The 14,192-nt window shown below is 44.3% G+C and overlaps 2 protein-coding genes across 2 annotated transcripts in view; one reads left to right on the top strand and one right to left on the bottom strand.

Annotated features, from left to right (window-relative positions):
* lcp2a (lymphocyte cytosolic protein 2a) overlaps positions 1–9,591 on the bottom strand; it is a 195,207-nt gene extending 185,616 nt beyond the window's left edge. The window contains exon 1 of the mRNA XM_069898929.1: positions 9,380–9,591. The gene's annotated coding sequence lies outside the window, so the exon portion shown is untranslated. The remainder of the gene's footprint in view (positions 1–9,379) is intronic.
* A 75-nt stretch (positions 9,592–9,666) lies between these two features.
* Positions 9,667–14,192, top strand: part of LOC138743482 (zinc finger protein 346-like) — a 61,470-nt gene continuing 56,944 nt past the window's right edge. Inside the window, exon 1 of the mRNA XM_069898933.1 lies at positions 9,667–9,833. Within this exon, the coding sequence (XP_069755034.1) occupies positions 9,749–9,833 (85 nt within the window). The 5' untranslated portion in view covers positions 9,667–9,748. The remainder of the gene's footprint in view (positions 9,834–14,192) is intronic.

The raw sequence follows: 14,192 nt of genomic DNA, 5'->3' as shown, positions 1-14,192 counted from the left end.
TGAAGGTGTTTTATGGAGACTATCAATTTCGGTTTTTTGAAAATGATCATGAAGCAATGGTTTTTGCTGATTCATTGCCAGATATAAGAGGACAAAGACGTAGTCCACCATTATCTCCAAAAGAAAAATCTGGTTGTTCTGGAAACGGAAGAAATGGCAGAAATGGGAAAAATGGGAATGGAAAGAGTCTACCTTCTTCTGAAATGGGATCTCCGAGATTGGAATCTTTTGGATGAAAAGAAGAATTTTCTTATTCTATTTTTTTGTGTTATTATGATATTTTGATGTTATTGATTGTTTGGCTGGGGAGGGAGGGATTTGCTTTAAGTTCTCTACTAGTCATCAGCCACTGGAGGGTGACCCACACGCAATTTTTGTTTAGGGGATTACTACCTTTTGGTAGTTTTTTTTGGGGGGGAGGGGATTTTTTTTTCTCTCTATTATTTTTTTTTATATTGGTTAGTTTTTAATTTGTGATTTTTTTTCTATTGGAGGGCTTATATACATTGATTTGAGTTTTTATATAAAGATATTATTGGTATTTAGTAATAATAGCAGGTATGTCAAAGTTGAGGTTTGCTACTTTTAATGTTCGAGGATTAAACAGTCCGATTAAGCATAAGCGAGTCTTGGCGTATATTAAGAAAATGAAAATTGATATTGCTTTTTTACAAGAAACACATCTGAATCTGAAGGGAAGCATGAAATTAAAAAGGGACTGGGTTGGGCATGTATATTCTTCTTCATTTAATTCTAGAGCTAAAGGTGTAGCAATTTTGATACATAAAAATTTATCTTTTGAATTACAATCAATGGAGGAAAAGGCAGGATGTATTCTTAAATTGAATTGTAAGATTTTTAGTGAATTTTGGACTTTACTTAATATTTATGCTCCAAATGCAGATGATGAAATATTTATTTCAGATCCATTTTTATGTTTGGGTCAGGCTAATGATAGTTGGTGGTGATTTTAATTGTGTTTTGGAACTTTTATTAGATAAATCTCCGAAGAAAGTTAAGAAATCCAAGATGGCAATTCAGGTCCAAGCGTTGAGGAAAGATCTTAATTTAGTAGATATTTGGAGACGTCTTAATCCAACAGAGAAAGATTTTTCCTTTTATTTATCTAGACATGAATCATTTTCAAGGATTGATTTCTTTTTAGTATCGGCACATTTACAAGGGAAAATACAACAAGCGGAATATAAAAGTAGGGTGATTTCAGATCACTCCATGTTATATTTTACAAATGCAACTTCTGAGAAAATTCAAATGGATTATCGTTGGAGGTTTAATACAATGTTTTTAAAAAATATGGAATTTATTGATTTTTTGAAAATACAAATTAATTTTTTTTTAAAGAAAATTCTAATTCTGTTCAAAGTAAGTTTGTATTATGGGATGCTATTAAAGCTTATTTGAGAGGACAAATAATTAGTTATAATTCCAAAATAAAAAAGAATTGATGCAATCAGAGTCTTGAATTAGAGAAACAGATTGATGAGTTAGAAAAGGAATTTCAGAAAGATGCTACAGAAGATCAGAAAATAGAATTATCTAGGTTGAAATTGGAATATAATACTTTGCAATCTTATCAATTGGAAGATGGTTTGTTAATAGCACCAAGCCCCTTGTTGACTTCTGATTCTGGAAGCACATGGGGTGGATCATTGTGCAAGGGTGGAGGGGAGTGATAAGGAAAATAAAAAAGGATGGTTTCTGGTCACCCTATTTGCAGCCTTCGGTAGACCACTTTCTGTCACAATGTGAGATGTGTGCACAAAATAATGTTTAGAAAGGAATTACAATGGTCATATACCCATACCCGAAGGACCAGTTAAACATTTATTGATTGACTATATGGATATGATAAATACAGTAAGAGGGAAAAGATGCATGCTGGTGGTGATTGACAGATACAGTAGATGGGTAGAGGCAGAACCCTCAAAAGACTTAGGAGCAGGAACGGTGGTAAAATATTTGATAAACAAGGTGATTCCAAGATGTGGAATACTTTCTGAAATCAGTTCAGGCAATGGCTCATCCTTCATCCAAAAAGTAGTTGTTAGAGTTACAAGCCCTGAGAATAAAACAGAAATTCAGATGTGTATATCATCCCTAGTCACAAGGCATGGTGGAAAGAACTGAGGAGAACTTAAAAACCAAATGGAACAAAATCTGTGTAGGCGCTAAGCTTAACTGGATTGCTGCCTTGCCATTGGCATGAATGAGTTACCGCATGCAAACTAATTGGATGACATGCCTGACACTACATGAAATGCTCACAGGAAGACCCATGCCAATGCCATAATGGAAAAGCCTGTACAAAGGACCCAGTTTGGAACAACTGGAAATGGAGTTAAAACAATTCATGCAGCAACTAACCAAGATACATAAGTCTATTTATACACAGGAAAAACAGAAGGAACCAGAAACCGTCAAAGGGGAAAGACCAATTAAACCAGGAGACCAGGTCTATGTGCATGGTTTCCAATGAAAGTGGAACAAACAAGAAGGGAAGGGCCCTTCACGACATCACTCAGACATCACCTGGTACTCTACCTGGTATCAACCACTGCACTAGGGCAGTTCTACAGGTACAGCCGGATGTTGAGCATGAGGTAAGTGGCAGAGAGGAAAGGGCAACAGAGGACAAACAGGAAGAACAAGGAACTGTCGCTCCGCTGTAAGACTTTGACCAGCTAATAAGTGAAATTCTTGGGCCCACAGATGATCCTGAAAATACTAAGGATGGGTCTGTGGATTACAGCCCTTCTCCAGATAGTGGGAATGGAAACGGCTTGGGGGCGACCAGTTCTGCCCTTTGTGATGAAGTAGATTCTCCTGTGCAAATTTGGAAACTATCAACTTGGTAGACTTGGCATAGTAATATCAGGGTTTCACAAGATCTGAAAGAAGGGAATAAAAGGAGTGTGATATTTACTTCATTGCTATAGCTGCAGGCATGCACTAATTATTGGTACCAATGGGCAAATTACATGGCAGGAACGACGACAAGGCAGAACTGTTCCCTGTGTTCCAAAGCAAAACCCATATAATATGTAGCTCCACCTATGCCCTATGGCTCGAGCAGCATTGAATTCGATGTACACAACAGTGTTCAAGAGGTGAATAGCACATGTAGGAAAGAACTTTGTACTCCCAGAAATGATCCGTGTAACCGTAGTTGCATTAATGGCGCACAATTCTGCCCCTATCGGTGTATGTTATTTCAGACACCTTCTCAATATAACCAAGGCATGCTAGCCAAGAAATGTTAGTACAGTAGACCTTGGACTACACCAATAGGGGCAGAATTGTGCGCCATTAATGGAGTTTGGTTCAGCAATCTCCAGGAGCATCAAGAATTGCTTTGTTGTACAAGGAAAAACACAACACAGCGCAACATCAACAATAAGTAGTACAATACCAATACTTATTCTGATCTTAGTCAACTATGCTCCCCATCCTCCAACCAATCAAAGAACTGTTGTCCAAACCCAGCTTTCTTCTTAATCTTCTTTCTTAAATTTGTCCATCGTCCTGGTAAAAGATCCTTCCAGTCTGGTGCTGTTAGGTATAAAGGTGAAGCAATGCACACACACACACACACACACACACACACACACACACACACACACACACACACACACACACACACACACACACACACACACACACACACACACACACACACACACACACACACACACACACACACACACTTTTTCCACTAGTAGCTAGTCTAACACCTGTCTATTTTGCCGTAGAAAATAAACCATATGAACAATGTACTTATTATGTATTCATTAACCCATTACTATGTAACAATTTAAAATGTACTATATTTACTATGTATTCACCATTATGCTACAAAAGTAACAATTTATTGTGTCTTCATCACTATATTTACTGCACTATGCCACAGTGAATGAGTAAAGGATAACAGTGGCAGGATATGATTAAACACGTAGTTCAAAACATGATTAGGTTAATGGGTGGAAAGTAATTGTGGCGAGTCAAGGAATGACATACTGCTGAGATATTGGGTGCAGAAATGTAATTAAGTCAGGACTATAATATAAAAAGAGGCTATGCACTGTGTTCGGTGGGCAGTCAATGACTAGCTCTTTGACTGTCACAGCTTATGCTTGCAAATAAAAGTTTAAACTTCATGAAAAATCTTCTGCATCTCCTGGTCAATCTCAGTGTTCGACACTGAGAGACGATGTGCATATGTTCCAGTTTGTCTACTGTGGCAACAGTTCTACGGCGAATGCCAGCTCACTGGATCTACACAAAGCCCCAGAACACCTGGAGAGTAAAGATGCATTCATCAGGATGCTCTTTAACAACATCATCTCCTCAAAACTGATCAGCAAATTCCAAGACCTGGGGCTTAACATCCTACTGTATAACTAGATCATGAATTTTCTCACCTCCAGAACACAATCAGAGAGGATTGGTAAAACAATCTCCTCCACAATCTTCATCAGTACTGGAGAACCACAAGGCTTCGTTCTTAGCTCCCTGCTCTATTCACTTTACACCTATAACTGTGTGGCTCTGAACGACAATAACATCATTTATGATTTGGCGATGATACCACAATAGTGGGTTGTATAAAGGAAGATGATGAGTCAGCATAACTCCGTACATCTTTGGAATGTGGAAGGAACACAGAGCATCTGGAGGAAACCCACACAAGTTATGGGAGAATGTACAAACTCCTTACAAATAACAGCAGATTCAAACTCAGGTTCTCTTCTCTCTCTTTGGCTTGGCTTCGCGGACGAAGATTTATGGAGGGGTAATGTCCACGTCAGCTGCAGGCTCGTTTGTGGCTGACAAGTCCGATGCGGGACAGGCAGACACGGTTGCAGGGGAAAATTGGTTGGTTGGGGTTGGGTGTTGGGTTTTTCCTCCTTTGTCTTTTGTCAGTGAGGTGGGCTCTGCGGTCTTCTTCAAAGGAGGTTGCTGCCCGCCAAACTGTGAGGCGCCAAGATGCACGGTTTGAGGCGATATCAGCCCACTGGCTGTGGTCAATGTGGCAGGCACCAAGAGATTTCTTTAGGCAGTCCTTGTACCTCTTCTTTGGTGCACCTCTGTCACAGTGGCCAGTGGAGAGCTCACCATATAACACGATCTTGGGAAGGCGACGGTCCTCCATTCTGGAGACGTGACCTACCCAGCACAGTTGGATCTTCAGCAGCGTGGATTCGATGCTGTCGGCCTCTGCCATCTCGAGTACTTTGATGTTAGGGATGAAGTCGAGGAGCCGTAGGTGATAGAAACATAAACATAGAAGATAGGAGCAGGAGTAGGTCATTCGACCCTTCGAGCCTGCTCCGCCATTCAACGAAATCATGGCTGATCTTAAAGTTCAGTACCCCGTCCCCGCCTTCTCTCCGTAACCTTTAATAACCTTATACTAAACAAATATATCTAATTCCCTCTTAAATATATTTAATGAGCCTGCCTCTACTGCTTCTGTGGCAATGAATTCCACAGATTCACCACCCTCTGGGTAAAGAAATTCCTCCTCATCTCAGTCCTAAATGGTTTGCCTATTAGCCTCAAACCATGGTCCCGGGTTCTGGATTTTCCCATCATTGAAAACATCCCATCTGCATTCAAACTGTCCAGTCCTGCCGGAATTTTATATGTCTCTATGAGATCCCCTCTCAATCTTCTAAACTCCAGTGAGTACAATCCCAATTTGCGCAATCTTTCCTCATAAGTCATTTCTGCCATCCCAGGTTTCAGCCTGGTGAATCGCCTCTGCACTCCTTCATTGCAAGAACATCAGTGTGCCATCAGTGTGAAGGGTTCAGAGAGCTCATTGCTGTATCTGACCCGACCTTGTTGGTTTTCGTGCAGTTGGATAACCATGTTGAGGAACTTTGGGGGGCATCTAAGGTGCTCTAGTATTTGCCAAAGCCCTTTCCTGCTCACGGTGTCGAAGGCTTTGGTGAGGTCAACAAAGGTGATGTAGAGTCCTTTGTTTTGTTCTCTGCACTTTTCTTGGAGCTGTCTGAGGGCAAAGACCATGTCAGTAGTTACTCTGTTTGCGCGAAAGCCGCACTGTGATTCTGGGAGGACATTTTCGGCGACACTAGGTATTAGTCTATTAAGGAGAATCCTAGCGAAGATTTTGCCTGCAATGGAGAGCAGCATGATTCCCCTGTAGTTTTAGCAGTCTGATTTCTCACCTTTGTTTTTGTACAGGGTGATGATGATGGCATCATGAAGGTCCTGAGGCAGCTTTCCTTGGTCCCAGCAGAGCTTGAAAAACTCATGCAGTTTGGCATGCAGAGTTTTGCCGCCAGCCTTCCAGACCTCTAGGGGGGATTTCATCCATACCTGCTGCTTTGCCACTTTTCAGTTGTTCAATTGCCTTATATGTCTCTTCCCGGGTGAGGACCTCATCCAGCTCTAGCCTTAGGGGCTGTTGAGGAAGCTGGAGCAGGGCGGAATCTTGGACTGAGCGGTTGGCACTGAAAAGAGATTGGAAGTGTTCTGACCATCGGTTGAGGATGGAGATCTTGTCGCTGAGGAGGACTTTGCCGTCTGAGCTGCGCAGCGGGCTTTGGACTTGGGGTGAGGGGCCGTACACAGCCTTTAGAGCCTCGTAAAAACCCCTGAAGTCGCCAATGTCCGCGCTGAGCTGGGTTCATTTGGCGAGGCTAGTCCACCACTCATTTTGGATCTCCCGGAGTTTGCGCTGAATATGGCTGCATGCACGACGGAAGGCTTGTTACTTCTCTGGGCAGGACGGCTTTGTAAGGTGAGCCTGATGGGCAGCTCGCTTCTTTGCCAACAGCTCCTGGATTTCCTAGCTGTTTTCGTCGAACCAGTCCTTGTTTTTCCTGGAGGAGAAGCCCAGTACCTCTTCAGTGGATTGCAGTATGGTAGTCTTCAGCTGATCCCAGAAGGTTTCAGGGGACGAGTCCGTAAGGCGGATTGCATCCTCGAACTTTGCTTTGAGGTTTGCCTGGAAGTTTCCTCTCATTTCGTCTGACTGCAGGTTTCCAACAGTGAACCTCTTTCTGGGGGCTTTACTGTTCCTGGACTTTGGCTTGAAGTGAAGGTTGAGCTTGCAGCGAACCAGCCGGTGGTCAGTGTGGCATTCCGTGCTGGGCATGACCCTGGTGTGGAGCACATCTCGTTTGTCTCTTTCTCGCACCAGGACGTAGTCCAGGAGGTGCCAGTGTTTGGATCGGGGATGCATCCAGGTAGTCTTCAGGCTGTCCCTCTGCTGAAAAAGGGTGTTTGTAATGACAAGCCGCTGTTCTGCGCAGAGCTCCAACAGGAGGCGCCCATTGTCGTTGCACTTGCCGACACCATGCTTGCCCAGGATTCCTGGCCAGGTTTCTGAGTCTTTGCCGACACGAGCGTTGAAGTCGCCAAGGATGACAACCTTGTCGGCTGTAGGGGTGCGTTGAATGAGGTTGCGCAGATCAGTGTAGAACTTGTCCTTTTCTGCTTGTTCCGCCTGGAGGGCACTGTAATAGCATTGTGCTGACCACGCTTCCCCAATGGGGATGTTTGTATTCAACATGTTTATATTTGTTTCTGTATATTTAAAGGCAGGCATTGCATCAGGCCAGGATTTAGTTACAGAGCTGGGCTGTGGGAGGGTCTGTCGTACGTACGTACTTGCTTCTGGAAACTAATGCTGCTTCCTCCTCTTCTCCCTGCTTGTATGATGGAGGTGTCAAATTGCAGCTGGCAGAAATGTCATTGGATGATGTGGTGAATGTAAAGGCTTGTGGGGTGAAATGTGGGGATCCACAAACCCAATTGTCCTGGCAGACCCATTACATGAATATGCTCCTGCCTCACTGAACTGGTATTTACTTACCCAGTCCCCATTTTGTCCTCTGGGCCAGTCCCTTCCCACCAACATCCACGATATTTCACAAGCCCTCCAGAACTTGTCCTCACCCTCAATAACCTCCTTTGACACATCCCATTTTCGCCATCTCAAAGAAGTGGCCATGGATACCTGCATTTTTGTTGGTATGTGGAGCAGACCATGGCTACAAGCCGATATGGGCAAGACGCCTCAACTTTTTCTCCATTACATCGATGACTACTTCGGTGCTGCCTCATGTACCCATGATGAGCTCATTGACTTTATCTGTTTTGCTGCCAACTTCCATCCTGACTTCAAATTCATTTGGTCCACCTCTAGCAGCATACTCCCTTTTCTGATCTCTCATTCTTCATCTCAGGAGACATCTATCATCAGAGATCTTCTACAAGCCCACCAACTCCCACAGCTGCTTTGTCTACATCTCTTTACACCCTGTTACTTGTAAGGATACTATTCCTTTCTCTCAATTCCTCTGTCTCCATCACATCTGCACCCAGGATGAGGTCTTCCATGCCAGATCATCAGTGATATCCTCCTCCTTCAAACAATGTGGCTTCCCCTCTACTACCGTTGACTCAGCACTCATACGCACATCTTCCATTACCCACACATCTACCCTGGCCCCCTCAGCTCCTACATGCAAGGACAGGATTCCCCTTGTCTTCATCTACCACCCATCAGTCTCCACATCCAACATATCATCCTCCACCATTTCCTATGTGATCCCATCACCAGAGACATCTTCCCCTCTTCTCCTCTCTCTGCCTTCCACAGGACCTCCTCCCTCCATGACTCCCTCATCCACTCCTCCCTTCTCATCAATCACCCCCCTCCCCACCATCCCAGCGACTGTAGGAGATCCTCCACGTGCACCCACACCACCTCCTTCACCATCATTTGGAGCCCCAAACAATTCTTCCAAGCAAAGCAACACAATCCGTTGCTCCCATTGTGGTCTCCTCTATACCAGAGAGAGCTTGAACACAGATTGGGAGATCACTTCGTTGAGTACCTTGGCTCTGTCTGCTGCAATAGCATGGATCTTCCAGTGGCCACCCATTTCAATTCCCCATCCCATTCCCTTGCTGACATGTCTGTCCATGCTCTCATACACTGCCACATTGAGACCATCTGCAAATTGGAGGAACAACACCTTATCTTCTGAATGGATACCCTCCAACTGGAGGGCATTAACATCGACTTCTCTAGTTTCCATTAGCTCTGTCCCCTCATCTTCCTTGGTATCTCCTTTCCTCTCATTTTCTCTCTCATCCCTCTGCCTCCTTTCACAGAGCCAAAAACTACCCTTCTCCCCATCAATTCGTACCTTGTCCTCTTATTATATCCAATTAACACCTTTTGTCTGTAGGGCTGTTCTCCTCCCCCTCCCATTCTTCCCTTTTCAAACAACTTTTTTTTTAAAACGCAGGCCCTTTGCCTGCTTTTTGCTCACACCTTGAGGATGGGCTCAGACCTGGAACGTCAGTAAAATATTTTTACCTCCTCTGGTCGCTGCGGGGCCTGCTGAGTTCCTCCACCATTTCTTCTTTTTATTCTTGCACTACTTGTAAGTTTACTTGCCTGGATAGCACTCAAAGTTTTTCCACTGTATTTCGGTACACCTGACAAGAAACTGTACCCTTAGGGATCTTATATCTTTCAATCAGGTCACTTCTCTCTCTCTCTCTCTGCAGGTTTCAACATCCACCACGCGGGGACGCCAGAGCGCTCGCACGCTGTTCCAATCACGTGACACGTCGTTCCGTTCCCAGGGCAACCACGAACTTTCTGGAAACGGTCCCGTGCCCGTGGTCGCGCGAGATTTGGGTCCCGTGCACGCGCTCGCCTGTGGGTCGCGGACTCAGAGCAATGGCGGCGGAGAGACCGATTCCTCAGCTGATGGAAAGCTTCAAACCGGCGGTTGCCGGGGACAGCTCCATCGACAACGGGGCTGGTAAGCACCGCCCAGCCACATGCGGATTGAACATTGCGCAGGGGTGGCTTCCAAGCTGCAAAAAGAATCGATGGCTCCGCAGTCTGGGGAGCAATGAGGTGGGGGAGGGGAGGGGAGTGTGGGGTGGGGGTGGTTTAGGCGCGTTCGGGATGAGATTGGTGCCAGAGCGAAGCTGGAGTCGCCGTCCTCTGTAGGGCTGCACACCCCAAGATCAGAAGCTACAAACGTTGACCTGATCTCCTGCTGGAAGACCACCTTTCATCTTCTCTCCATCCCACAGCCGAGCAAATCTGGGGCTGATGACCCCGTTTTCCGAGTTCAAGAGCAGTCTTCCTTTACGTCAAAGAAATAAAGCTAGGATAGCTCGTGATTCTCAGATCAAACAGCAGTGCTGAGAAGAGATTTATGAGATGAGTCTCTGAGATTTAGATCTAAAGGAAGGTAGTGATCAAATACAGGTATACCCCGCTTTACAAAGCGAGAGCATTCCTAAAACCTTTCATAAGACGAAATGGCGTAAAGCTATTGAAGGCTATTTTTGTAAAAGTGAAAACCCATTCAAATCCTTTCAGAAAAGCGAACATGGATTTCTTCGTAAAAGTGAATTTTCGTAAAGCGAATATTCGTAAAACGGGATATACCTATATGTTGAAAACATGACTGGAGAGAGTACAAAGTTAACAAGGATAGATTCAACCTTACATAGTTAGTTATATGCAGTGTGAAAGACGGCGTAGATTTTTTTTTTCTCTTAAAATGAGTATGTTTGAGTGAGTAGCATTTTTCATGTAGTCTGTGAGAATGTGTTTTACTGCTTTTGAGAATGTCAACCCTCACCTTGACCTGCTGCAGCCTTTGTGATGAAGGTGCTTTCAAGGCGGAATGAGAGATTAACAAGATTTTCCCCCTAATGATGAAAGAATTGTGTTAGGTTGGCTTTTTTTAAATTGAAATCTGGAGTTGGTAATGGTTCCAAAACCTGTCTTTCTAGGAAGTGAAGATGGGAGTCTGACAAAATAAAAACATCTTGCTATGGGATATTTTGGGACACTTGTAATTGAAGAATGGAATTTTTAAGGTAGTAAGATGCCAATGCTGGTCTCAGTAATATGAATTACATTAAATATTTTTGAACTGAATGCTTCAATACCTAGGTGATTTTAGGGCAGCTTTAAATGCTGTCAGCAACCCTGCTTCCACTGAGGCAGTGCATCACAGGTACTTGCTATATTCTAGGTGAATATAGTCACACTCCAAATGTGATAGTGGAAAGGTTTTGGAGAGTCACTCAGTACAGAATTGTCAGCTCTGACCTGCACTTGTTACATATCAGAATTAGAATTTGTTGTCATGAAATTTGATGTTTTGCGGCAACGTCATAGAGCGAACATTCATATTATAATTATCTTACAACATTACTATAAATAAAAATAATAGTGCACAAAAAGTAAGACAGTGTCTTTGGTTCATTGATTATTCAGGAATCTGATGGCAGCGGGGAAGAAACTGTCCTTATGCTGTTAAGTGCTTGTCTTTATGCTCCTGTACCTTTTCCCGATTGTAGCAGAGTGAAGGGGGCGTGGCCTGGGTGGTGGAGGTCTTTGAGGATAGAGGCTGCTTTTTTAAGACACCACCTCATGTAGATATCCTCTATGGAGTGAAGTCTGGTGCTTGTGATGTCGCAGGCTGAGTTAACAACCCTCTGGAGTTTATTCGTGTCCTGAGAATTGGCGCCTCCATACCAGCCAGAATTCTCTCCGCAGTGCACCTATAGAAGTTTAACAGCATTTTTGGTGAAATATCGAATCTCCTCGACACTTCAAAAGTATAGATACTGGCGAACCTTCTTTGTGATTGCATCAACATGGAGGCTCCAGGACAGATCCTCAGAGATGTTGACACCCAGGTATTTGAATTTCTTGACCCTTTCCACTTCTGAGCCCTCACTAAAGACTGACTTGCTTCTAAGTCCACAATCATCTTGGTTTTGCAGACATTGAGCAAGGTTGTTGTTGTTACACCACTTAATAAGCTGATCTATCTCCCTCCTGTACACTTCCTTATTGCCATTTATGATTCTGGCAACAACTGTGGGGTTATTGGCAAAATTGCAGATAGTATTGGATCCTTGGGGTGTGCCTGTGTTGATAATCAGTGAGGAGGAGATGTTGTTTCCAATTTGTACTGACTTGTCTTCCAATGAGAAGAGAAAATCAAGGATCCAGTTGCAGAAAGGATACAGAGGCCTAGTGTTTGTAGCTTCTTAACCAGCACTGAGGGAATAATGGTAGTCAAAGTTGAGCTGTAGTCGATGAAGAGCAGCTGTATGCATGAATTGCTGTTTTTGAGGTGATCCAAAGTTGAGTGGAGAGCCAGCAATGTTGCACTTGCTGAGGAATGATTGTGGCGATAGGTGAATTGCAGCGGGTCCAGAACTTTGCTTAGGTACGTGTTAATTCTGGTCATGACCAGCCTCTCAAAGCATTTCATCACAGTAGAAATTAGTGTTACTGGGCATAAAGTTACACAGGAAAGTATGGAGACACTATGATTGTCATGCAATACACAAAAGTGCTGGAGAAACTCAGAGGTTAAGCAGCATCTGTAGGAAGCAAAAGGTAACCAATATTTCAGGCTTGAGCTCTTTGTCAAACTGAGTAAAAAGCAAACAGGCATGTGAATAAACAAGAGTTGTGAACTCTGTTAATGCCACCAAGGACATTGACGAGAGGCAATGTCTTAATAAAGCAGCCTCTATCTCAAGGAGCCTCAACACCTCATTCCTGTTAACATCAGGAAGGGAGCCTGAAGACGAACACCCAACAGTACAAAAACACCTTCTTCTCTTCTGCCATTTGATTTCTGAATGGACAATGAACCACAAACTCTTATCTCATGGGTCTCTGTCTCAGCCCTGGCAACCTACAGGATTGCGTCTCCGACATGAACTTTCACCCTGAACCCGGCAGTTCATGGGACTGGGCTTCAGATGTGGGTTTCTATTTTTTACCCCTGCAGCCTACTGAACCGACCCTCCATCATGAGCTCCCACCCTGGCTCTGGGAGCACGTGGGGCTCTCTCCCTTCACTCTCGGACTTTCCCAACCCTCCCCTCCCTCCCTTGGATCCTTCCACCTCCTGATCCACCCCATCCTTCTCCCCTTTCTGACTCCCTCCACTCCAATGAACTTCCCCTTAACCCCTGCCTGGTCTTCACCATCCCCTTCAACCTTCCCCTCTCAAGACTGATTGCTCTTTCCTCAGTAAAGGCCTCACTTTCGTCCCTTTTTGCCCACACCTCAATGAGTTCTGCGCATGTCATGATGCTGAACTCTTCGTCAACTCTCGTCTCCATGCCTACTTCCACAACCATGATTCGACACGCCCCACTACAGATTCCTTCTTTCACTTTAAACCTTATTCCTCCTGGACACCTCGTTCCGCTTTGCTGCCTGCTTTGGACCTTTCTATTTCTAACTACTGCCATTATATCAACCGTATCGACTTCATTACTTCCCTCTCTTGTTCCAATCTTACCCCCTTGGCCCTTCACTCTCTCTCCATCCATCCAACCCTCACCATCAAACCAACAGACAATGGTGGCGCTGTTGTGGTCTGGTGCACTGACCTCTATCTGGCCAAAGCTCGATGACAACTCTCAGACACCTCCAACAGGACCCCACCAAAACTCATCAAACCACTGTCTCACATACCATTTCTGAACTCATCACTTTTAGTGACCTTCCTGCCATGGCCTCAAATCTTATTGTTTCCCAACCCCACTCCACCTGTTTTTACTCTTTCCAAAGATCCACAAACCCAATTCTCCTAACAGACCTATTGTGTCCATTTACTTCTTCCCTTGACTGTTTTGTTCCCCAGGTCTAGTCTCTACCTACATCCACGACACTTCACTTGCCCTCCATTACTTCATCATCTTCCAGCTCCCTGAACCCCATAGCCTCATGTTTACCAGGGATATCCAATCTCTTTACACCTCCATTCCCCATACCAAAGACCTCAAAGCCCTTCATTTCTTTCTGGACAATAGACCCAATCAGTCCCCCTCCACTATCACCCCCACCACTACCTTCCTTTGGCTGGCAGAACATGTCTCACCCTCAATAATTTCTCCTTTACTCATCCCAATGTCTCCAGGTCAAAGGTGTAGCCAAGGTTCCCATATGGGACCCAGCTATGCTTGCCTTTTGGCTATGTGGACCAATCCACTCAATTCTTCCTCCACTACATCGATACTTCTTGTGTGCTGCCTCATGAATCCATAATTAGCTCATTGACTTTATCCACTTTGCTGCCAATTTTCACCCTAACCTCAAATTCCCTTGGTTCATCTCCAGC

This window comes from Narcine bancroftii, chromosome 9 (genome assembly GCF_036971445.1).
Source record: "Narcine bancroftii isolate sNarBan1 chromosome 9, sNarBan1.hap1, whole genome shotgun sequence".
Lineage (NCBI taxonomy): Eukaryota > Metazoa > Chordata > Chondrichthyes > Torpediniformes > Narcinidae > Narcine > Narcine bancroftii.
The sequence above is the reverse complement of the archived record's forward strand: the minus strand, read 5'-3'. Positions and strand labels throughout refer to the sequence as shown.